Genomic DNA, 23,631 nt, shown 5'->3' on the forward strand with positions numbered 1-23,631 from the left:
TTGCCCAGGTCCCTCTTCGCCATCGGCGGGAGGTTTTTGGGGTGGAGCCTGAGAACGGTGGGGTTTGGGGAGGGGGAGGGACTTCAATACCATTGAGTACAATGGCCAAAGCGGTCATTTTCTCCAAGGCAGCTGATCTCTATCGGCTGGAGATCAGTTGTAATAACAGGAGATCTCCAGCTAGTACATGGAGGTTGGCAACCCTAGTTGGATGGATCCCTGGTCCCTCTTCTTCCTGAGATCCTTACTGATGCCTGAAAACTGCCAAGATATCCTTCCACTCTTCTGCTGACTTAATTGGATTCCAAGCTATTGGGGATGTGCCTTTGAACAGTGACGATCACTCTCTTTAGCAGGCGTGGAAGGGCAGGAAGTTACAGGAAGGACGAGTCAATGCGCTATAGAGGTGAGGCCAATTCTTTCCTGGGCTTTGCAGCTCTTCCCCTTCCAATGTGCTGAGCCTGAGAGGAGGAGGGATTGTTTGTTTGAGTGTCGGCATGATACGTTCTCCCCTTCCTGTCCAGAAATGCCACAAACTTCTCCTAGTGTCCTAGTGAGAGCCAGCGTGGTGTAGTGGGTTAAGAGCGGTGGTTTGGAGCGGGGGAAACTAATCTGGAGAACCGGGTTTGATTCCCCACTCCTCCACATGAGCGGCAGAGGCTAGTCTGGTGAACCGGGTTGGTTTCCCCACTCCTACACATGAAGCCAGCTGGGTGACCTTGGGCTAGCCACAACTCTCTTAGAGCTCTCTCAACCCCACCTACTTCACAGGGTGTCTGTTGTGGGGAGGGGAAGGGAAGGGAATTGTAAGCCTGTTTGATTCTCCCTTAAGTGGTAGAGAAAGTCAGCATATAAAAACTAACTCTTCTTCTTCTTCCTTCAAGCAGCCCTTCTCCTAGTGTCCTTCAAGCAGCAGGACATAAAGCAAGGCCAACTAAAGATTCTTCCCAGAACAATCTAAGGCTAAGACAAGACAGAATCTACTGTCACCTGCGTCACTCAATAGCACTTGTGGGTTTAACCTCTGGATGATCTTGCCTCTCAGGTATGTATCAGGGCTTCCGTCATCTGAAGCCAGCAACACCCATCCCCTGCAGATGACCCTGAAACTGGAATCCATTCAACGGGCAACAGGCTTACATTACACAGCATCTCATATGGAAAGGAAGGGGATAGAAGCCCAAATCTCATAAGAACACAAGAAAGGCCCTGCTGGAGCAGGCCAAGGTCCATCAAGTCCAGCAGTCTGTTCCCACAGTGGCCAACCAGGGGCCTCTAGGAAGCCCACAAACAGGACAACTGAGGCAGAATTGTCCTGCCTGTGTCATAAGATTGCAGCTTTTGAACGTTCACCCTTCAAGGAAACTTTTCCACATCTGCTGACAAACCCCTGCATATCTGCCAGTGTTTCTGGCACCTTTCCTCCTTGGCATCAGTTTTCTTGGCAGCTGCAAGATCTAGGAAATTAGTTTACTATAAAACAGGGCAATTAAAAAAATACGGAGAAGCAGGGGCCAAATAGAAAAATCTCCATTTTTGCACAAAGATCTTGGAGGTTCCAACGAGAATCTGTAGAGCCCACAGGTCTGCCACTGGGAGCACCCATTTCACCTGGTCGTAAAGGATGGTTCTTGAATAAGTGCAAACACCCTCCAAATGTTCTGCCAATTAGCTGTGATTGACTCTGGAGGCTTGAAAGCAGGAACCTGGTGGTCTGCACATGCTCTGGGGCCTAGCATCATGACATGGTCTGCGGTCACTTGTATATAACACCTGACCTCTTGAATTAACACACAAACAGAAGTGAACCTATGAAGATGCTTTATACTGAGTCAAACCCTTGGCCTCTCAAGGTCAGTACTGTCTACTCTGACTGGCAGCAGCTCTCTATGGTCCCAGGTAAGGAGATTTTTCACAACATCTACTTCCTTAGGAGCCAGCATGGTATAGTGGTTAAGAGTGGCGAACTCTAATCTGGAGAACCAGGTTCGATTCCCCACTCCTCCACATGAAGCCTGCTGGGAGACCCTGGGCCAGACACAGTCCTCTCAGAACTCTCTCAGCCCACGCAGAGGCAGGCAATGGCAAACCACCTCTGAACGTCTCTTGCCTTGAAAACCCTATGGGGTCGTCATAAGTCAGTTGTGACTTGACGGCACTTTTCAACACAGCACCTGATCCTTTTAGCTGGAGATGGTGGGGATTGAACTTGGGACCTTCTACATGCCGACCAGACGCTCTGTCACCAAGCCATGGTGTCTCCCCATTCCCAACTCCCGGCAGTAGGCACCACTAGAAGCCTGGCACTTGTTTTCACTGTGCTTCAGGTTCCAGTTAAAGTCTTCCACTCCTGTTCCTACAGTTGAGCTCATGAAGCCTGAGTTGAAGAACAGACCCTGTCGGTCTGGACTCAGCCAGGGAAGGAGGAGGAGGAAGAAGAATTGGTTTTTATATGCCAACTTTCTCTTCCACTTAGGGAGAATCAAACTGACAATCACCTTCCCTCCCCCTCCCCACAACAGACACCCTGTAAGGTAGGTAGGGCTGAGAGAGCTCTAAGAGAGCTGTGACTAGCCCAAGGTCACCCAGCTGGCTTCATATGGAGGAGTGGGGAATCAAACCCGGTTCTCCGCTCCAAACCACTGCTCTTAACCACTACTCAACCTTGGCCTGCCCCAAACCTGGCATTAACAATAGCAAGCTGTGTGGATGCTGTGCCTGAGAAGGAAAGGGAAGTTAAAGAGAATGGCAAAAATCACACCCTGTCCACTACTGAAGGGGTGGGGTGGATTTGTCCAGGAGTCTGTTTGTGGATCTAGGTGCCATCTCTGGCAGCCCCCGGATTGAGCAGCAGGTTAATCCGTCTATTAAAGAGTCATTATCCAGGTGTCATGAGCAAAACATTTACCGTAATCAAGGACTGTCAGGGAAGGATAACAGAGAGAGGCATTAAAACATCAGCCTGGAGAAATAAATCGTTATTCTATTATCTTTTATTGCAAAATGATGAAAAAAATGACCAGTAATTCCTGACGAGCGGGCAAAGAAGAGAGAGTTATGCTTTGATTCCTGAAGCATTGGGCTCCCCTCCCAACCGTTGGATCCGCTGCTAGGTTTTATCACTATCTCTAGAAATGCTAATATTGGTTTTACCTACATACGTCTCTCTTTCAGTACCTCCGCTGCCACCATGTGCTCTGTTCAAGGCAGCTTGGGAAATATTATAGTGAAGGCTTGAGAGAGAAAAACATTAACCGTTTCCCATTTCTTCAACAAATGAGCCAAACGACAGCTTGAACAGAGTCAAGAGTCAACCTGTGAGAGAAGGGAATACTAGCAGCAATTTAACTTCAAGGCATCGGGGCGGTGCACCAGTTAGCACGTTGGACTAGGATCTGGGAGACTCCGCTTCAAATCCCTGTTCAGCCCTGAAACTCACTGGGGTGACAATGAGCTAGTCTCTCTCTCTCTCTCTCTGCCTAGCCTACTTCACAGGGTTGTTGTGAGGATGAGGAAAGGGGAACTGTTCATGCCATCCTAAGCTCTTTGAAGGAATGGTGGGATAAAAACTAGACAGAACAAGAAGAAGAAGTCGGTTTTTATACCCCACTTTTCTCTACCTTAAGGAGTCTCAAAGCAGCTTACAATCACTTTCCCTCTCCACAACAGGCACCTTGTGAAGTAGGTGGGGCTGAGAGACTTCTGAGAGAACCACGACTAGCCCAAGGTCACTCAGCAGGCATGTGGAGGAATGGGGAATCAAATCCAATTCTCCAGATTAGAGTCCGCCGCTCTTAACCACTACACCACGCTGGTCATAAAGGAGTGATCATATGGGTGAGAGGGGAGGAGAGGAGAAACATATATCCAGGGTACAATACATCTCATAGTTCCACAGGAGCACAGGACTTGGCATTGGGTGAAAAAGAAATCTGTCCCCTGAAAATCTCTGTTTTCATCTGACAAACAAGCTTCTAGTCCTCACAGCTATGAAGATATGCTTGGAAAGGTGTATAGGCAATGCCCAAGAGAAGGGCGGCTCAACAGGATTCCCATGGATTGGGAGTGGGGCTTCTGGGCCCCATGACTTCCTGAAGCCATTCCACAATACCGTTTCAGTTTGCATGACTGACGCAGGTCACAGAATTCCACTTTTCTTGGCACAGAATGTGGATGACCTCATGGCATTTAAAAAAAAAATAGTACACATGAAGCTGCCTTATACTGAATCAGTCCCTTGGTCCATCAAAGTCAGTATTGTCTCCAAGGGCTCAGGCAGAGGTCTTTCACATCATCTACTTGCCTAGTCCCTTCAACTGGAGATGCCAGGGATTGAACCTGGGACCTTCTGCATGCCAAGCCGATGCTCTACCACTGAGCCACTGCCCCTCCCCTTTGTGCACAGTACAGGGTGCACAAAGCCCTGGATTTACAGTCACCCACCTGGACTCCTTTTGGAAATGGGTGGGCTACCGATCCAAAGAAATAAAATTATTTGTGTCTGGTCAAACCGAGGAAAGTTGGCAGTATAATAATTCAGACAAATATCTATGTTGGCTGTTAAGAAGGCAGCTGGTTTCAGCATAATCCCACATCTGTGCTCCATTGTGTGAAGCATCGAAAAGTGGCTTTCCTAGAAGGTAAACGAGGGAAATGTAATTGTTTGCCGAGGCACCTCTGCAAACCTCTTGGAACAAGTGCTCCCCAATTATCATTGGGGGGGGGGAGGGAATAATAATTGGATAATCGCTCGGATATGAAGCTGTTCATTAGCTGGAAGAGAATGGCCAGGGAGACAAAAAAGGAAAAGCAAGCCGAGATCAGCAAATTATCCACGAAAGAACCCTGCTTGTGACAGATGAGACAATGTTCTCATGCCCTCTTTTGGAGAAGCTTATCTAGATTTGACAGTTATTCTCCATAATGGAATAAATAACTTTCCCAAATGTGCCGAGCTCCAATCCGATCCACTAGATGAAGAAGGTTTTTATATGCCAACTTTCTCTACCACTTAAGGGAGACTCAAACCTGCTTACAATCACCTTCCCTTCCCCTGTGAGCAACAGACTCCCTGTGAGGTAGGTGGGGCTGAGAAAATGTGACTTGCCCAAGGTCACCCAGCTGGCTTCATGTGTAGGAGTGGGCAAACCAACCCGGTTCACTGGATTAGTCTCCGCCACTCATGTGGAGGAGTGGGGAATCAAACGCAGTTCTCCAGATCAGACTCCACCGCACCAAACCACTGCTCTTAACCACTACACCACACTGGCTTGGGGGGGGGGGATCTTGTTGTTATAGCTGTTGCTGTGCAGTTGGACAGTTTTACTAGCTTCTTTGGATTTCACTCCCATCATACTGGATTATGGGATGGAAGGACAAGAGATTAATTTCAGAGCCTCCAGATAACAGCGGGAGGATGACATTCGCTCCAACGCTATCAGACCCAGCTCCTGTGTGGCTGAGGACCAGGTGAGGGCAGAGGTGGCTTGTAGCCAGCAAAAACTCAAACCATGGAGCAAGCCTGACCCAGGAACTCTTAAAGGGTTAAGAGACTATCGCCTAAACCTCTCAGCAATCACTGTAGCATGTGTAGAAGGAGCCGTGGCTCAGAAAGTCCCAGGTCCAATCCCTAGCATCTCCACTTAAAATGATCAGGTAGTAGTTGATGTGAAAGATGGTTCCTCAATGGGCTTCCTCAGGAGGTGCTGGGCTCTCCTTCTTTGGAGGTTTTAAAGCAGAGGCTAGATAGCCATCTGACAGCAAAGCTGATTCTGTGAACTTTGGCAGATCATGAGAGGGGGGTAGGAAGGGATGTGTCAGTGCTTGGCTCTCGTGGCCCTTTCTTACATGCCCAGGGTAATGCCGATTGTCACTTTGGGGTCAGGAAGCAGTTTTCCTCCAGGCCAGGTTGGCCAGAGATCCTGGAGGGTTTTTGTTTTTTGCCATCTTCTGGGCATGGAGTAGGGGTCACTGGGGTGTGTGGGGGGTAGCTGTGAATTTCCTGTATTGTGCAGGGGGTTGGACTAGTTGACCCTGAAAGTCCCTTCCAACTCTATGATTCTACCTGAGACCACTGAGAAGCACAGCCAGTCTGATCAGACAGTACTGACAGTTATGGACCAATGGTCTGACTCAGTTTAAAAAAATCACTTTTGGTGTATAACTTTTTTTAGGGAGGGGCTATCTTACATTGAGGGTATCCTTCCTTTTGAGGAAATATGGTACTGTAAGTAGATTCCTTTGAAATGTGGTGTTGGAGGAAAGTGTTACGGATACCCTGGACCGCCAAAAAAACAAAACAGTGGGCTTTAGATCAAATCAAGTCTGAACTGACCCTAGAAGCTAAAATGACTAAACTGAGGCTGTTGTACTTTGGACATATTATGAAAAGATAACAGTCACTGGAAAAGACAGTCATGCTAGGAAAAGTTGAAGGCAGCAGGAAAAGAGGAAGACCCAACAAGAGATGAATTGACTCTATAAAGGAAGCCACGGACCTCAATTTGCAAGATCTGAGCAAGGCTGTTAAGGATAGGACACTTTGGAGGACATTGATTCATAGGGTCGCCATGAGTCAGAAACGACTTGATGGCACTTAACACACACACACACACACAAGGTGCTCTTGCTCTCTCTCTCGGTATGTGAATGAACGTGGTATGTGAAGGAATAACTTCTTTGGTTTGTGTATTAAAACAAGCTCTTTACTTGAAGCTCAAAGACTTGGGAGGGGCTGTGGTTCAGTGGCAGAGCATCTGCTTGGCATGCAGAAGGTCCCAGGTTCAATCCCCAGTATCTCCAGCTAAAGGGACTAGGCAAGTAGGTGATAGGAAAGACCCCTGCCTGAGACCCTGGAGAGCCACTGCCTGTCTGAGTAGAGTAGACAATACTGACTCTGATGGACCGAGGGTCTAATTCAGTATAAGGCAGCTTCATGTGTTCATGTGTGATCAACCAACAGTGTACATCTTTAATATGTTTGGGTGGGGGAGAGCAAAGGAGCAAAATGTACAGTCATAAGAAATGAATCTTCCCATCTTGTCCTGGTCACAAGATTCAAGATTCTTCAAAGCAGTGAAAGACTGCCCTCCTAAGGAACACATCCAAGAAGAGGAGAGGGCACGGGCGCTTTGTTTATGCCTCCGCAGAGGAAAAGTTAATACAATGGAGAGCCTGCTGGCTCAGCGGGATTCATGCACAAACTCTCCATCATTTCTAGAACCACAGCGGCCTCTGCTGCCTAACCCTAAACATAACATACAAAGGAGAGAGCGAGAGAGAGAGACCAATTGACTCACTACCCAATTTCTGTGTTGTGCGTTAAGTGCCATCAAGTCGCTCCCGACTCATGGCGACCCTAAGAATCAAAGTCCTCCAAAATGTCCTATTTTTGACAGCCTTGCTCAGGTCTTGCAAACTGAGGGCCGCGGCTTCCTTTATGGAGTCAATCCATCTCTGGTTGGGTCTTCCTCTTTTCCTGCTGCCCTCAACTTTTTCTAACATGACTGTCTTTTCCAGTGATTCCTGCCTTCTCATAATGTGACCAAAATACGATAGCCTCAGTTTAAAAAGGGGCCCTCTTTGCATCGACATACTTTTTACATACCAAGGAGATGTAATTGCTGTCTCAATGGCCTAAGACAGATCACAGGTCTGTATTAGGGTTGCCAACCTCCAGGTAGTTGCTGGAGATCTCCTGCTCATACAACTGATCTCCAGCCAACAGAAATCAGTTCACCTGGAGAAAATGGCCGCTTTGACCATTGGACTCTATGGCATTGAAGTCCCTCCCCTTCCCAAACCCCACCCTCCTCAGGCTCTGCCCCAAAAGCCTCCCGCAAGTGGCAAAGAGGGACCAGGCAACCCTAGTCTGTATAAATCCTCCAGGATAAGAAAAGAATTTGGGAAGGAGGCACGGCTCAGTAGCAAAACATGCAGAAGGCCTAAGGTTCCATCCCTAGCATCTCCTGTTAAAAAGAACAGGTGGTGTCAAAAATCTTTACCTGTGACCAGGTTGCCAACCTCTAGGTACCACTCGGAGATTTCCCACTATTACAGTTGATCTCCAGACTACAGAGATCAGTTCCCCTGGAGAAAATGGCTGCTTTGGAGGGTGGACCCTACGGCATCATACCCTGATGAGGTGCCTCCCCTCCCCAAACCCCGCCCTTACCAGGCTCCACCCCCAAAATCTCCAGGTATTTCCCAACCCAGAGCTGGCAACCCTACAGCTGCTGCCAGTCTGAGTAGACAAAATTGATGGACTAACGGTGTGATTCAATATAAGGCGGATCATTTCCAGCGGCAGCCGAGGTAGAAGAGCTAGCTTCGAATCCAGTGGCAGCTTAGAGACCAACAAGATTTCTGGGGTATAAGCTTTCGAGGCTCAAAGCTCTCAAAATGTGATATCTGGCAAAATCTGGTATCTGACAAAGGAAACTTTGACTCTTGAAAGCTTATACCCTGGAAATCTGATACTGGATGCAGGGAGCATTGACCCTCGAAAGCTTATACCCCGAAAATCTTGTTTGTCTCTACGGTGCTACTGGGCTTGAATCTAGTATTAGGCAACTTCATGTGTTCAATTATTCCTTTAATTGCAAGTGTTATTAGGAAAAAGAGAGGGAGTCCAATGGGTTTAGGAAAGTAGAGACCTGGAAATGGGCAGAGCAGGAGTTCACATAGTCTAGCATTTCAACCAAGAACCCCTTGGCCTGAGGCACTGATCCACCTTAATGAACCATTATGGGCTGCTACATTTTGGGGAGGGGCTATGGCTCAGTGGTAGAGCCTCTGCTTGGCATGTAGAAGGTCCCAGGTTCAATCCCCAGCATCTCCAGTTAAAGGGACTAGGCAAGTAGGTGATGTGCAAGACCTCTGTTTGAGACCCTGGAGAGCCGCTGCCAGTCTGAGTAGACAATACTGACTTTGATGGACCGAGGGTCTGATTCAGTATACGGCAGCTTCATGTCTGAACAAGCTGGTTTCTAGGCATGCAAACAGGTCTGAGAGGAGTGTGAAAACAGGCATAAGACTGCTGTCACAAAGGCACAGTGCTCTGCTTCTAAAGCAGAAGGGAGTAGTGATAGATAACCTAATATGGTTTCTAGTAGAAACGGGGATGATGAAGAAGAGTTGGTTTTTATATGCTGACTTGCTCTACCACTTAAGGAAGAATCAAACCGGTTTACAATCACCTTCCCTTCCCCTCCCCACAACAGACACCCTGTGAGGTAGGTGGGGCTGAGAGAGTGTGACTAGCCCAAGGTGACCCAGCTGGCTTCAGGTGGAGGAATGGGGAAACCAATCCAGTTCACCAGATTAGCCTCCACTACTCATGTGGAGGAATGGGGAAACCAATCCAGTTCACCAGATTAGCCTCCACCACTCATGTGGAGGAGTGGGGAATCAAACCCGGTTCTCCATATCAGAGTCCACAGATCCAAACCACCGCTCTTAGCCACTAAACCACGCTGGAGAGCAGAGAGACTCCTTGGGGGAAAATTTTCAGGTTTCCCCACCCCCAAAGTCTAATACCTCCTTCTGAATGACAACTGTCTCCCATAATAGCAAAGCAGTTCCGGAGGAAAAATGAGCAGATGGTTGAGGCAGAGAGACACAGAATATTCTATAGTGCAAGGTTTTTAGGGACCAGCATAGAACGTTTAGGATCTCAGATGATCGATCCACTTCAAAGCAACTGCAGGAGAGAATCCCCAATCCTATTTGTGGAGACCAAGGAGCTGAGAGTTAAGCATTCTGCTTTGGAGGCCATTAATAAAAACATAAGGGAAGAAGGTCCTTTCCACTGCGATATCAATAGCACCCACCAGATTACAGTTACATTTGGGAGAAGATGTTCCATTGGTAGAGGCCTGAATGATTTACGAAGGAGTACCCTTTTCTAACCCTGCTTCCTTGGCACGTAGCATCTCTCCCTCTCTCTCGAGTTCATTATGATTATTAATAATTGATAACGACCCACAGCGAGTTGTGTAACGCAGAGGCCGAAGGAGGAGCCTGCACCGCGCTTTTGGCTCACGACTGAAGAGTCCCTGGTGCTCCAGCATGCAAAAAGAGCCTTCCGCACATCCGCTGATACTGCCCGATCGGGATCAGCATCTTGGCAATCCCAAGAGAAAACTGGTGGGATCCACGACTGTACGTGAAATGCCCACGTGGTGTAGTGGTTAAGAGCGGTGGCTTGGAGCAGTGCACTCTGATCTAGAGAAGCGGGTTTGATTCCCCACTCCTCCCCATGAACAGCGGCGGCTAATCTGGTGAACTGGATTTATTTCCACACTCCTACACACGAAGCGAGCTGCGTGACCTTGGGCTAGTCACACTCTCTCAGCCCCACCTACCTCACAGGGTGTCTGTTGTGGAGAGGGGAAGGGAAGCTGATTGTAAGCCAGTTTGATTTTTCCTTAAGTGGTAGACAAAGTTGGCATAGAAAAACCAACTCTTTTTCTTGGGACGAGAGGTCTCAATCAATGCAGAGTGAAGCCATGAGGTTGGGGCCCCTGAGACCAAACAGGCAGGCAATGGCAAACCTCCTCTGTTCATCTCTTGCCTTGAAAACCCTACAGGGTAGCCATAAGACTTGACAGCACTTTCTACCTAAATAAATAAACAGGTCAAGATTCAGCCTGTGCTCCACCACCCTGCCTTGGCCCAAGAAGGGACAGCAGGGACGCCAGCAAGGAAGTCCCTTACCAAGAGCAGACCACAGCAGTGTTAAGGGGGGATTGGGAGGAGGAGAAGGAGAAGGAGAAGGAGAAGGAGGAGAAGGAGACAATGACGACTTGTGAGATAGGTGGGACTGAGAGAGTTCAGAAAGAACTGTGACTAGCCCAAGGTCACCCAGCAGGCTTCATGTGGAGGAGTGGAGAATCAAACCCGGTTCTCCAGATTAGAGTCCGCTGCTCTTAACCATTATGCCACGCTGGTTCTCAAGGCTTCTGGGGCAGGCTGGGCAACAGCTCTCACAGCTCCTTGCTTTCTATGGCTATTGCCTCTGGCCTGCCGTGCCCAATATAAAACAACCATGCTGCAATTCCTCAAGAACAGCCTCGAGACCTTGTCTGTTTCTGTATCACCAAAGTTTTTTGTTTACCCAAAAACATGAGTTGCTGTCACATGTGCGATCCATCCTTTAGGTTGGGGACATTTGCACGGGACTTGAGCGGACTGTTCAGATTGGAGCTAGCCTCTTCCTTACCTCGTTGAAGACCACCGTGGGAGGCTGGCCTGGTACCACTTTAAGGGGCCTCGTCGCGCTCCTCCAGGTCTTTCCGAAAAAATGGTGGTAAGCGACGTCGAAGAGGGAAAGCCGCAGCTGGAATTCGACGTCCGACGTATTATCCGGCGCTCTCTGCCCACGGGAGACAATAAATAACCAGTGAGCTCCGTTGAAATGCCTTGAGCGATTCAGGGTTGGGAGGAGATGGGTCCATCCCCAGTGGGAGGAAAAAAACTTTTGCATTCATTTTATCTCATCACCGCGCTGTTGCTAATGAAATAATGCAATACGCCTCTCAATGTACAGCGGGGGTTTGAATCTGCAGTTTCCGTTGACACTGTGTGGCCAGGGTTGTTTTGCCTTGGAAAACAACTTAAGAAAAAGGGGAACAAAGAAACTCAACCTAAAAGTCAGGAAACCAAAGGGGTTGAGCTAAACACTATCTAATACAACAACCAATAAATCTATTTTTATTATATATTGTGCACAGTTGCATTTAAAAACACAGGGCCTAAAATACAGGCTTCCTAAAAAGCACAAACATAGTTACAGACTTGATTTGCTGCAAAGAGCTGCGTATTGAAATGTGTGCTGGGTTGATTTTTAAAGTTGCAGAATATTACCCTCCCTTCAGTGGTTTCAGAGGGCAGATATAACATACTCAAATAGAACATGTAGATGCTCACAAAGTTGAAACTATTGAACGTATTATCATGGAGTATCCTATATTTAATGAGCTGAGGACCAGTTTAATTACTTCTTTATTTAATAATTTGGAAATGTCCAATGAGGCATCTGGCAGTACAAGGGCGCAGGTCTATTATCAGATATAAATGATTTTGTTACTCTGTCTGTGGCAAAATTTACAGGGGCAATAATTAAATATCAGAGGAGTAACACTAAGTAAGGCATTTTTTGTTCCTTTGTTCTCTGCTCAAGGCTATAGCTGTATGAGCAGTAGGTAGGTAGATAAGATAGTAGGTAGATAAGTAGGTAGGACAGATAAACAGATAGACAGATCAATAGACAAACATACAGACAGATAGATAAGATAGGTAAGTAGGTAGATGATAGGTAGATAAGGCAGGTAGGTAGATAATAGGTAGATCGGACAGGTAGATGATAGATAGGTAGATCAGATAGGGAGGCAGATAGGTAGATCAGGCAGGCAGGCAGGCAGACAGACAGACAGACAGATAGGCAGGCAGGCAGATTAGACAGTCAGGCAGATCAGACAGACAGACAGATCTCCTAGCCAGACCAGGCCATTTAGGGCTTCATGGGTAAGTGGCAGCACCGTCAATGGAGCCCAGAAGGCCAGAGAGAGTCAGTGCAGATGCTAGAGCACTGGTGTAGCAGGACCCGCTGTCATCATACCACAGTGCTTTTGCAGAAGAATATCACAAAATGCATATTAATTAAAAGCCACAGAGACACTGATTGCTTCTTCTTCTTTCTTTTTTTTACAACAGCAACAGTGTGTGTTTGATTAAAAGGTGGCAGGACCACTGCGGGCCGCGCAAAGTCGCTTCGGGGACTGACGCGCCCCGCAAGCCGCCAGTCAGCCATCCCTGATTGCAAAGCAAGCCTTTGCGCTTCCAGCAGCCCCTCCTTCCCGATACCTCCACCGAGCCCCGAATTAGAGCGGAGAGACATTACCAAGCTTGCGATTAAAGATTTAGTCCCTCTGCATTATTTAGCGGCCCAGTGCTTTAACCCGCTGAACGTTTCAGCCTCAAGAGTCACAGGGCAACCTTCTCATGTCTCCCTTGGCAGGGCGGAAGGGAAACAAAGCAAGCAAACAAACAAACAAAAACATCAAAAAAAAAAGGAAAAAAGATCTTTATTTTTTAAATTATATTTATTCAATAAAATTAACATATAGCAGTCTTCATAATTTAAAATACAATATATATATATATATATATATATATATATATATATATATATATATATATATATATATATATATATATATATGTAAACTTAAGAAAACACACCCTGAATTTCTTTATTACAGCTTCACAGTTTAGTCCTCTATAAAATAGCTAGACTGTCATCGCAGAAAGTTGTCCTTTCCCACCCTTGATTATAAAATTTTTCATTTTATTTACAGTTCGTAACCATAGCTCGTCTAGGTTCATTGTATCACCATTTTTCTGATATATTGTTAACTTAATTAATACATATATTTCTTTTACTTTAACCAACCATTCCTCTATCATTTTTTGTTTCCAATGTCTGGCGAAAGTCATTCTAGCAGAAGTTATCATGTGTAACCCATACATCGTTTATCTTTAGTTAGGTTAGGGGCTAAATTTAACAAAAGTATCTCAGGTTTACATGGGATATCAGTCTCCATTCCAACAGACAGATATTTCACTATTTCAGTGCAGAACGTTATAGCTCTCACACTTCCGCCACATATGAATGAAGTCGGCTTGTTTTTTATCGCAGTACCAGCAAGTATTGTTCATTGATTTGTAGATTTTGAAATTCTGCTCCCAGGAGGGCCTACAAGGGGAGGCAGCTGATGGGAAATGCTTGAAACTGTTCTGCCCATGAGGCCATTGCTTTGGCAGATAGAGGCCATGGAGCGGCACGGTACAGCATCCAGCACCCCCAATATAATTAATAAAAATTAATCATTGACACCAGCTTCTCTCCATCCTGATTGTCCTTACAAAGACATTTTTCCGACACCAGAGACAGCCCGTTGTTTCAAGGACTCAGCCAACAGCCCAAACCAGCTTTGTGTAGCAGTTAAGAGCGATGGTTTGGAGCGGTGGACTCTGATCTGGAGAACCAGGTTTGATTCCCCACTCCTCCACATCAGTGGCGGAGGCTAATCTGGTGAACTGGGTTGGTTTTCCCACTCCTTCACATGAAGCCAGCTGGGTGACCTTGGGCTAGTCACACTCTTTCAGCCCCACCTACCTCACAGGGTGTCTGTTGTGGGGAGGGGAAGGGAAAGGTGATTGTAAGCCGGTTTGCATCTTCCTTAAGTGGTAGAGAAAGTCGGCATATAAAAACCATTCTTCTTCTTTTGATAGGCCACAGAACATGCACATCTCGTCGTTCCCTTTTTGGAAGGAAAACGATGCCTGAGGAATTCATAGAAAACCCATCGCATTGCTGTCTCCACCTGATTTTTGCCCAACAAATCCCCCTGAATTGGTATCTTATGGGGGGGGGATTATCTGGAAACTCCCCTTACCTGTTTCATTATATTTCCCTCTACTTGCTTCAGGATACACTGGAACGCCTTTGAATCCCGGGGTGGTGGGTGGCAACGCCTCTGGTTGTGGGGAGGGACCGTCAGGTTCTGCACAAAGATCCTCTGCCACTCCCCCATTTTGCCTGCCTGACCTGTTGCCGCTTTTTCACTTCATCCACAGGGAAGTTTGCCTTTAAAAATTAAAAAAAGAAAAAAGAAAGGATACCTGATTTGAGGAACATTTAACACATTGGGGCGTTTTAGGCCAAAGGCCCCTGAGAAGGTCGCCAACCTCCAGATAGTTGAAGGACAGCCAAATTCTGCAGACTCCTTTGCAAGGTGCTGGCTCCCTGGCGCCCATACAGTGGCTCCCTGGCAGATGAGTCAACACGGGTGTTGATTTAATCATTTCAACCCATTGGTTCTGGTCCGACCTTCTGGGGCAACAGAAAACAACTCGGCACCCTCCTCTATATGACACCCCTTCAAGTACTTGAAGATGGTTATCATATCCCCCCTCAGTCTTCTCCTCTGCAGGCTAAACATACCCAGCTCCTTCAACCTTTCCTCATAGGACTTGGTCTCCAGACCCCTCACCATCTTTGTTGCCCTCCTCTGGACACGTTCCAGCTAGTCTACATCTTTCTTAAACTGCGGAGCAAAGGCTTCCTTGAACGCACGATCTGGCAAAAAAATTAATACATTTGGTAACTGACATATCCCTGTAGCAGTTTATATAAGTAGTATTGATGTTTGTACTCTATTCTGTGTTTTCTGTATTTGTTGCCTTACCTTGGATTTATTGCCCTACATGTCACACGTTACAATAGACGGTTTATCACATTGCTCTGCTGTCTACTGTGTGTTGCATTTTGTAAATTGATAGCTACTTTCCTGTTTGTTTTATAGCATATAGTGACAGTTGCTGAGCCTGATTGCTGATCGGTTTACTTGCATACCTAATTGTTTCAGCATAGCTTTTGTTGTTTCCAATTTTCAGAATCAGTAATAGGCATATCTCCATAACTTAACACTATGACAATGTGTCAACTGTCCATGGTTTTTTAAAAAGCCCTCCAGCAGTGGGGCGTGGGGGATGGCCACCCTGAAGAGCCAGGGGCAAGGAAAGTGTAGGGGAAACTACTGAGTGGATGCTGGATGTCAGGGGTCCCATAAGAACATAAGAAAGGCCATGCTGGACCAAGCCAAGACCCTCAAGTCCCGCAGTTCACACAGCAGCCAACCAGGTGCCTCTAGGAAGCCCACAAACAAGATGACTGCAGCAGCATTATTCTGCCTCTGCTCCACAGCACCTAATCTAATGCACCTAATCTTTGGAGGTCTTTAAGCAGAGACTGGGTGGCCATCTGTGGGGAGTGCTTTGATTGCGGGATCCTGCAAGGCAGGGGGTTGGACTGGATGGCCCTTGTGGTCTCTTCCAACCTTGTGAACTTGTAATGCTCCTCTGATACTGGAGAGAATAGGTATGCATCATGACTAGCATCCATTTTGACTAGTAGCCATGGATAGCCCTCTCCTCCGTGAACATGCCCACTCCCCTCTTAAAGCCTTCCAAGTTGGCAGCCATAGGAAAAGTCCTGCTGGATCAGACCAAGGCCCATCAAGTCCAGCAGTCTGTTCACACAGTGGCCAACCAGGTGCCTCTAGGAAGCCCACAAACAAGACGACTGCAGCAGCAGCATCCTGCCTGTGCTCCACAGCACCTAATCTTATAGGCATGCTCCTCTGATCCTGGAGAGACTAGGTCTGCGTCATGACTAGTATCCATTTTGACTAGTAGCCATGGATAGCCCTCTCTTCCATGAACACGTCCACTCCCCTCTTCGAACCTTCCAAGTTGGCAGCCATCACCACATCCTGGGGCAGGGAGTTCCACAATTTAACCCTTTTTGAGCCTGCAGGCACATTTGGAATTGTGACACAGCATGGCAGGCGCAGCAACAGAATGGCTTCCACAAAACGGTAGCCGCAGCAGGAGGAGCCAGCAACAAAATGACTGCCGCAGCTTAAGTCCAGTAACATCGTGCAGATCCTTTTGCTATAATGGCAACTGCTGCCAAAGCAACATTTAAAAAAAAAAAATCTGCACAGCCAATCAAATCTCCAGTAGCCAATCAGAAGCCTTGCCGGGCAAAAGCCCTACCTGGCCCCACCCACTTCCTAAAAACATTTGGCAGCCTTCAAGGCTCAGAGAGGAGTATGATCATATTTGAGACGCCGGCCCATTCACAAGGAGAAGCTGCCATCCTGTATGTGAGTAATCAAGTGTTGCATTTTCCTGCACACTCAAGAGAGACAAAGTCTTGTTATAGGTTTCCTCCTGTCAACATCTTTGTTTGCAAACGTTATGGCTGTCTCTAGCACTGGGAGTTTAACTGGAAATGTTTTGGGCACTGTTTTTGTTTCATACGGATTTAAGGTGGTTTACAAACAGTAGAAGAATTACAGCTTAATCCATACGAAACAAACTTTAGAACCAGCGGACCATGGTGGTCATCGTCGGCCTATGTCCTGGGAGACCCAGGTTCAAATCCCCACTCGGCCGTTAGCCTTGCTGTCACTTACTAGCCTTTTATGCACAGGGTGTTTCCGTCGCCATCAAGCCCCGAGTACTTCGGGGCTTTATTTTTATTAGGCAGGTATTTTCCGAACTTTGATAAGAGCCCCGTGGCGCAGAGTGGTAAACTGCAGTACTGCAGTCCAAGCTCTGCTCGCGACCTGAGTTCGATCCCGACAAAAGTCGGTTTCAGGTTGCCGGCTCAAGGTGGACTCAGCCTTCCATCCTTCTGAGGTCGGTAAAATGAGTACCCAGCTTGCTGGGGGTAAAGGGAAGATGACTGGGGAAGGCACTGGCAAACCACCACGTAAACAAAGTCTGCCTAGTAAACGTCGGGATGTGACGTCACCCCATGGGTCAGGAATGACCCGGTGCTTGCACAGGGGAGCTTTACCTTTAATGTCTGCCTTGATCCCAAATCGAAAGCTGGTCCTGTGCATATTTGTCAATTTGGGGTTTCTCCCCATGCCCATTCTTGTTTCTTCCTCCCATTGTCTTTCCAGTCATTCAACCCCTCTCCTCCAAGCTGGAATACTATGAGGATACTTATTTGATCAGTTTCACAGCAAGTGTGGTCAGTTTCAGACCTCAGCCTGATGGAACATGGTTTTTGTTTGCAACTAGTGAGAACCCTAGCAAGAAGTTCTGAAGCATCCCATTTTTCCTGGAGATGCATAAATTTAACCCCCCAGTATCCCAGGAATTTCTTTGGAGAAAAAAACACCCCTGTGCATAATGAACTAAGAATTTGAGTTCAAATATTGTGCATTGAGAGAGAAGCATATCCAGTGGCAACTACCCATGCCTAAAAGGCCTTTGTTTGCAAACATTATTGCTGTGTTTGGCACTGTTGCTGTTTTTATTTCATACAGATTAGGGTGGTTTACAAACAGTAGGAGAATTACATATGAAACAGACTTTAGAACCAGTGAAGCTTGGTGGTCATGGTCGGCCTATGTCCTGGGAGACCCAGGTTCAAATCCCCACTCTGCCATGAGGCTTGTTGTCCCTCACTCCCAGCCTACACCTCAGAGGGTTGTTGTGAGGCCCACACATCCCACCCAAACCTCATCAGAGGAAGGGCAGGAAAAAAATGCAATAGATTTGCGTCAAAAGGCAGGAAGCGAAATGAACAAATAAAAACTCTTTGTCGGCTGGCCACCTGAACAGACTCCATCCAGAAGGGTCGCCTTGGGAGGGGAGACCGTTTTGGGAGGGGAGCCACCAACTGTCAACGTGTGAAAGGGTCCAGGCTGCATGGGGGGTGGTTGTCATTTGACATAGCTTCAGCCGCCAAACAGCCACCTAGCCCGAACTAGTCATGAGACCCTTAAAGACCAACAACATTTCTGGCAGGGTATGAGCTTCAGTGAGTCACAGCTCACTTCTTCAGATACAGCTAGAACGTGAGTCCAACTATCCTTAAGTAGAGAAGAGTACATTCAGACACCCAATGGCAATAACATGTAAATGTCAATAGCAGGTAAATGACATTAGCAGCATGATTGGATTAGGCATGATATGCAGAGGGGTAGTGGGTGTGGAGAAATCAGCATTGGTCATGAGACAGGAATCCTAGATCTCTATTCAATCCAGGAGACAGACTGCTACAGACTGACAAACACGGCCTCCCATCGTGGTCATGAGACAGGAATCCTAGATCTCTATTCAATCCAGGAGACAGACTGCTACAGACAGACGAACACGGCCACCCATCGTGGCCTTGAGGCAGGAATCCTAGATCTCTATTCAATCCAGGAGACAGACTGCTACAGACAGACGAACACAGCCACCCATCGTGGTCATGAGACAGGAATCCTAGATCTCTGTTCAATCCAGGAGGCAGACTGCTACAGACAGACGAACACGGCCACCCATCGTGGCCTTGAGACAGGAATCCTAGATCTCTATTCAATCCAGGAGACAGACTGCAACAGACTAACAAGGCTACCCGTCATGGTCATGAGAGGAGTGTCCTCTGCAAATTCCCAGAGGCTACACGCCCCTCCTTTTGCTTGTTTGTTTTTTTTACTTCACACAAAAGAGCTGTTAGTTATCCAACCTCCCCTCCATTGTCTTTCATTGGACTCTACAGATAACTGGGTCACAACAACATGCTCAAGGAAGGGCGATCGCCTTCTGTACACGCTCAGAAGATTCACTCCCATCAGTGTTATTACCTCACATGGTGAAAGGAGGCTCTATAGTTTGATAGAAGGATTGGGGTGTCTAGGGGGGGGGACATTAATGAGGGGGGAACCAGACAGCCAATCAGCAGGCGCCTCTCATTTTCCCACCCCGTTAAAATGGGGGGAGGGACAAAGGGCGCTCTCCCTTCCCCCCCCCACTCACCTGCCACGCTCGCCGTCGCTCATCGCGCAGCCGCCATCTTGCTCGGCCGGAACCATCCGCCCGCCGGAGAGGGGTGGAACCAGAGCAACCCTTTCCATTTTTTGACGAGGTGAACGTCTTTCTCCGACGGCTCGGCCCCGCGTGCAGCCTCCTCGTCCTTCCCCTTCCCCCGAGGTCGTTTTACTTTCGTCCCCTCGATCTTTCTCTGTCTGCCTTCGCCCCCCCTACATAACCTTCACAATTGGTACGGCCCAAACGGACTCGGCGGCGGTTGTAGCATGGGCGTCGCCGTGGCAACCCAAAAGGGGCGGTGCTTGGGGGGGGCGGCGAGAGTCGAGCGCGGGAAGAGCAGAGTCGGGGAATGAATACGTGATCAAGGAAGGGCGATCGCCTTCTGTGCATGCTCAGAAGATTAACTCTTATCAGTGTTATTACTTTACTGTGTTAGTTATTATTATTATTGATTGTTATTTATTATTATTATTTGTTGTTATTATTATTATTAATAACTTTTATTTAATGTTATTACTGTGCATGCTCAGAAGAGTCACTCTTATCAGTGTTATTATTTTACTGTGTTATTTATTATTATTATTTGTTATTATTATTAATAACATTTATTTAATATTATTACTGCGCATGCTCAGAAGAGTCACTCTTATCAGTATTATTTTACTGTGTTATTTATTATTATTATTATTTGTTATTATTATTAATAACATTTATTTAATGTTATTACTGTGCATGCTCAGAAGATTCACTCTTATCAGTGTTATTACTTTACCGGGGAACCGGGCGGGGGGTGTTTGCAAACTTTTGTTTGCAGTTCTTGCTCGTGTTTTTGAGCAGCAGCCAGGCATGCAGAAATTGAACAGAGGATGCTTCCCCGCCCCCAGCTGAGTGATAACTTGAGAGTTAGGGAAAAGCAAGACTCCAGTAGCACTTTAAAGACTAACCAAATTTCTTGCAGGGTGTGAGCTTTGGTGAACTGCAGCTCACTTCTTCAGATACAGCTAGACTGTGAGTCCATCTGTCCTTCAATAGAGAAAATTGGATTAGGACACAAAGGCAATGTGAATGTCCAAAGCAAGTAAATGCCCTTAGCAGGCGTGCTTGGATTAGGGGTGATTTGCAGAGGGGTAGTAAAAAGGTAAAGGTGCCCTGTTCAAGCACCAGGTCTTTCCTGACCCATGGGGTGAAGTCACATCCCGATGTTTCCTAGGCAGACTTTTGCTTACAGGGTGGTTTGCCAGTGCCTTCCGCAGTCATCTTCCCTTTACCCCCAGCAAGCCGGGTACTCATTTAACCAACCTCGGAAGGATGGAAGGCTGCGTCAACCTTGAGCCAACTACCTGAAACCGACTTCCGTCGGGATCGAACTCAGGTCGTGAGCAGAGCTTGGACTGCAGTACTGCAGCTGACCACTCTGCACCACGGGGCTCAGTGGGCGTGGAGAAATTAGCATTGGTAATGAGACAGGAATCCCAGGTCTCTGTTCAATCCAGGAGAGTTGGGGTCACTGTAGTAGCCAAAAGGTGAGGCTCTCAATCGCCAAATGGCTGGTTCCAAAACTCATCTGGGCCTAGAGACTCAAAAGTCTGCCTTCTGCATTGCTGCCGTTAAAGAAAAAAGCTGGCGATTCGAGTGAGGTGCAAATGCAATTTGGAATAAAGGCCTCTTGCCCTACAATACCTCCAGGACTTATGCTGCTTTTGTAGGGGGATGCTTCATTTAGCTATGGTAGTTAAGTAGGCAGGAAGCACCCAGACACTGCTCCTTTTTGCCAAGATCCATCTGCAGCTGTCAATATAAGTAGCAGCTGATCACTGTTGCTAGACCTCTCGTCCTCATAGCTTTGCTCAGTCACAAACACTAGCAGATGATGCTTTTTCCAGAATGGTCATAAGTAAAACCTTTTTTTCTTTTTCTTTTTTTTTGGGTACATCTGTGTCTGCTAGATAAGGCGTAGGAGTACAACAGTATGTAAAAGGTTTCAACCTTACATACCAGCTTCCCAGAGGCCAGAATACTGAATAAATGGGCCCCGGTCCAAGAAAACAATCAGTGAGTGTGTGAGATGCAGTCAAGTCGCTTCTGACTCATAGTGGCCCAATGAATCAATTTCCTCTTGTGAAGCAAGATTTCATTCTCAGCCCTGCGCCCCACTTAGTGGGAGGAAAAGGCACGCATCGGGGCAACTTTAGGCAGATTATAAGCTTAGAAGATGCCTCACCTGGCTGCATCGAACAAAATGGGCTGCAGCACGTAAAAGCTTTTCTTTTTTGGCCATCAAGTCAGAGTTGACTTATGGTGACCCCCATAGGTTTTCAAGGCAAGAGACATTTCAAGGTCGTTTGTCATTGCCTGCCCCCACATCACGACCCCGGTATTCCTTGCAGGTCTCCCATCCAAATTCTTGCCGAGGCTGAGAGTGTGTGACTGACCCAAGGCCACCCAGTAATTTTCCATGGCAGAGTGCTGATTCGAACCTGGGTTTTCCCAGATTCTGGTCCGACACCTTAACCCCTATACCACGCTGGCTCTCTCAAGACAGCTGGTGATAAAAAAGCAATTAGCAATCAAAATGCATTTTAAAATACCACAATATGGTAAACAAGTGATTGTATACAAGGGAGCATTTTGGTGGGGGCAAACTTACTCAGAACCTTGAATGGGGTGATTTGAACCTGGGTTTCCCAGATCTTAGTCCGACACCTTAACCATTACACCATGCTAGCTGCCTACACAAAAGTTTGCACTCTACAATAAATGTGCTAGGAAGAAGGAGAGGAGTTGGTTTTTATATGCTGACAACCATGGTTACCGCACTTGTATTCCCATTGATGTATTAAGAGTTTGAAAACGTTATAAAAAATACTGTTCGCACTTTGGCCCCTTTAGCTGTAAAGACGTCTTCCAACCATTTATAAGCCGTAGTATCCAAAAACCCTTTTAAAGCGATGTTTTTTACAACATTTTCAAACTCTTAATACATTGCTGGGAATACAAAGTGCAGTAACCCCCTTTTTTCTCTACCACTTAAGGGAGACTCAAACCGGCTTGCAATCTCCTTCCCTTCCCCTCCCCACAACAGACACCCTGTGAGGTAGGTGGGGCTGAGAGAGTGTGACTTTCCCAAGGTCACCCAGCTGGCTTTGTGTGGAGGAGTGGAGAAACAAATCCAGTTCACCAGATCAGCCTCCGCCTCGCACGTGGAGGAGTGGGGAATCAAACCCGGTTCTCCAGATCAAAGTCCACCGCTCCAAACCACCGCTCTTAACCACCACACCACGCTGTTAGTTGTTGGGATGGCACAGGCCTGTCCTTTGGTGGGTTTCTTTCTCTCTCTCTCTCTCTCTCTCTCTGTTTTTTTACTACAACAGCCTAAAAGAGCTGGAATTCTGTTCGAGATGCCTTGCTACCAGCAGGGAACATGTCCAGGATCGCCACCTGCTCAGAATGAAGGAAGGACCCACTTCCAGGTCAACATGCATAAGATCGCCACCTTGGCCAAACGGTGCCCAGGAATATAGGCATCTGAAGAAGTGAGCTGTGGCTCACGAAAGCTCATACCCTACCAGAAAATATTTTTGTTAGTCTTTAAGGTGCTGCTGGACTCTTGCCCTTTTCTACTGCAGGAATATAGGGTGAGAACTGCAGCAGTGGGCTGAGGGGGGGGGGCGCTTTGGGTGGAGGGAGGGAGGAAGGGCGCTTGGGTACCAAACGGGTACCCAGCCCTGGGAAGATGCTGCTGCGGAGGGGATGCAGGCTGCGGCGGCGGGGCTTTGGTCCCGCCGCCTGCCACTCACCGGGAGGCGTGCCCCGGCCCGGCCAATGGGATTTGCATGCGCCTGACTGGCGGGGCCCGCCGGCCAATGAGGAGCTCGGGGGGCGGGGGGCGAGCTTCTCTTCCACGAGGGCGAAGATGGTGTGAGCTGGCGGAGGAGCTGCGGTCGCGGGGGTTGCTGCTGCCGCCGTTGCAGGTGCGGGGGGGTCCCCGGAGGAGAAAGGGGGGATCCTTGAGCGCTTGGGGTTTTTTTTGCATTTATGGAAGGGGATGTGGCGGAAGATGCATTGGAAATGGGGCTCGGGAGGACGCCCTTTGCATGGTAGACGGGGGTAGAAGGGGCTTCCTGGCCCCCTTTGGCGGAAAGCTGAAGGCACCGGTTGTGGGGGGCTCTTGGCTTCATCAGGGGGGGGCTGGGTTGATGCTTCTGGGGTGGAAGGTCCGGGGGAGCGGGT

At 47.6% G+C, this 23,631-nt stretch overlaps 1 protein-coding gene across 1 annotated transcript in view; it reads right to left on the reverse strand.

Annotated features, from left to right (window-relative positions):
* Positions 1-14,620, reverse strand: part of NPHP4 (nephrocystin 4) — a 101,107-nt gene extending 86,487 nt beyond the window's left edge. The window contains exons 1-2 of the mRNA XM_056865143.1: positions 14,460-14,620; positions 11,222-11,374 (exon numbers count right to left, since the gene is read on the reverse strand). Coding sequence (XP_056721121.1) covers positions 11,222-11,374; positions 14,460-14,597 — 291 coding nt within the window. The 5' untranslated portion in view covers positions 14,598-14,620. The remainder of the gene's footprint in view (positions 1-11,221; positions 11,375-14,459) is intronic.
* Positions 14,621-23,631: the final 9,011 nt, after the last annotated feature.

The sequence above is a fragment of the Euleptes europaea genome, chromosome 19, assembly GCF_029931775.1.
Source record: "Euleptes europaea isolate rEulEur1 chromosome 19, rEulEur1.hap1, whole genome shotgun sequence".
Lineage (NCBI taxonomy): Eukaryota > Metazoa > Chordata > Lepidosauria > Squamata > Sphaerodactylidae > Euleptes > Euleptes europaea.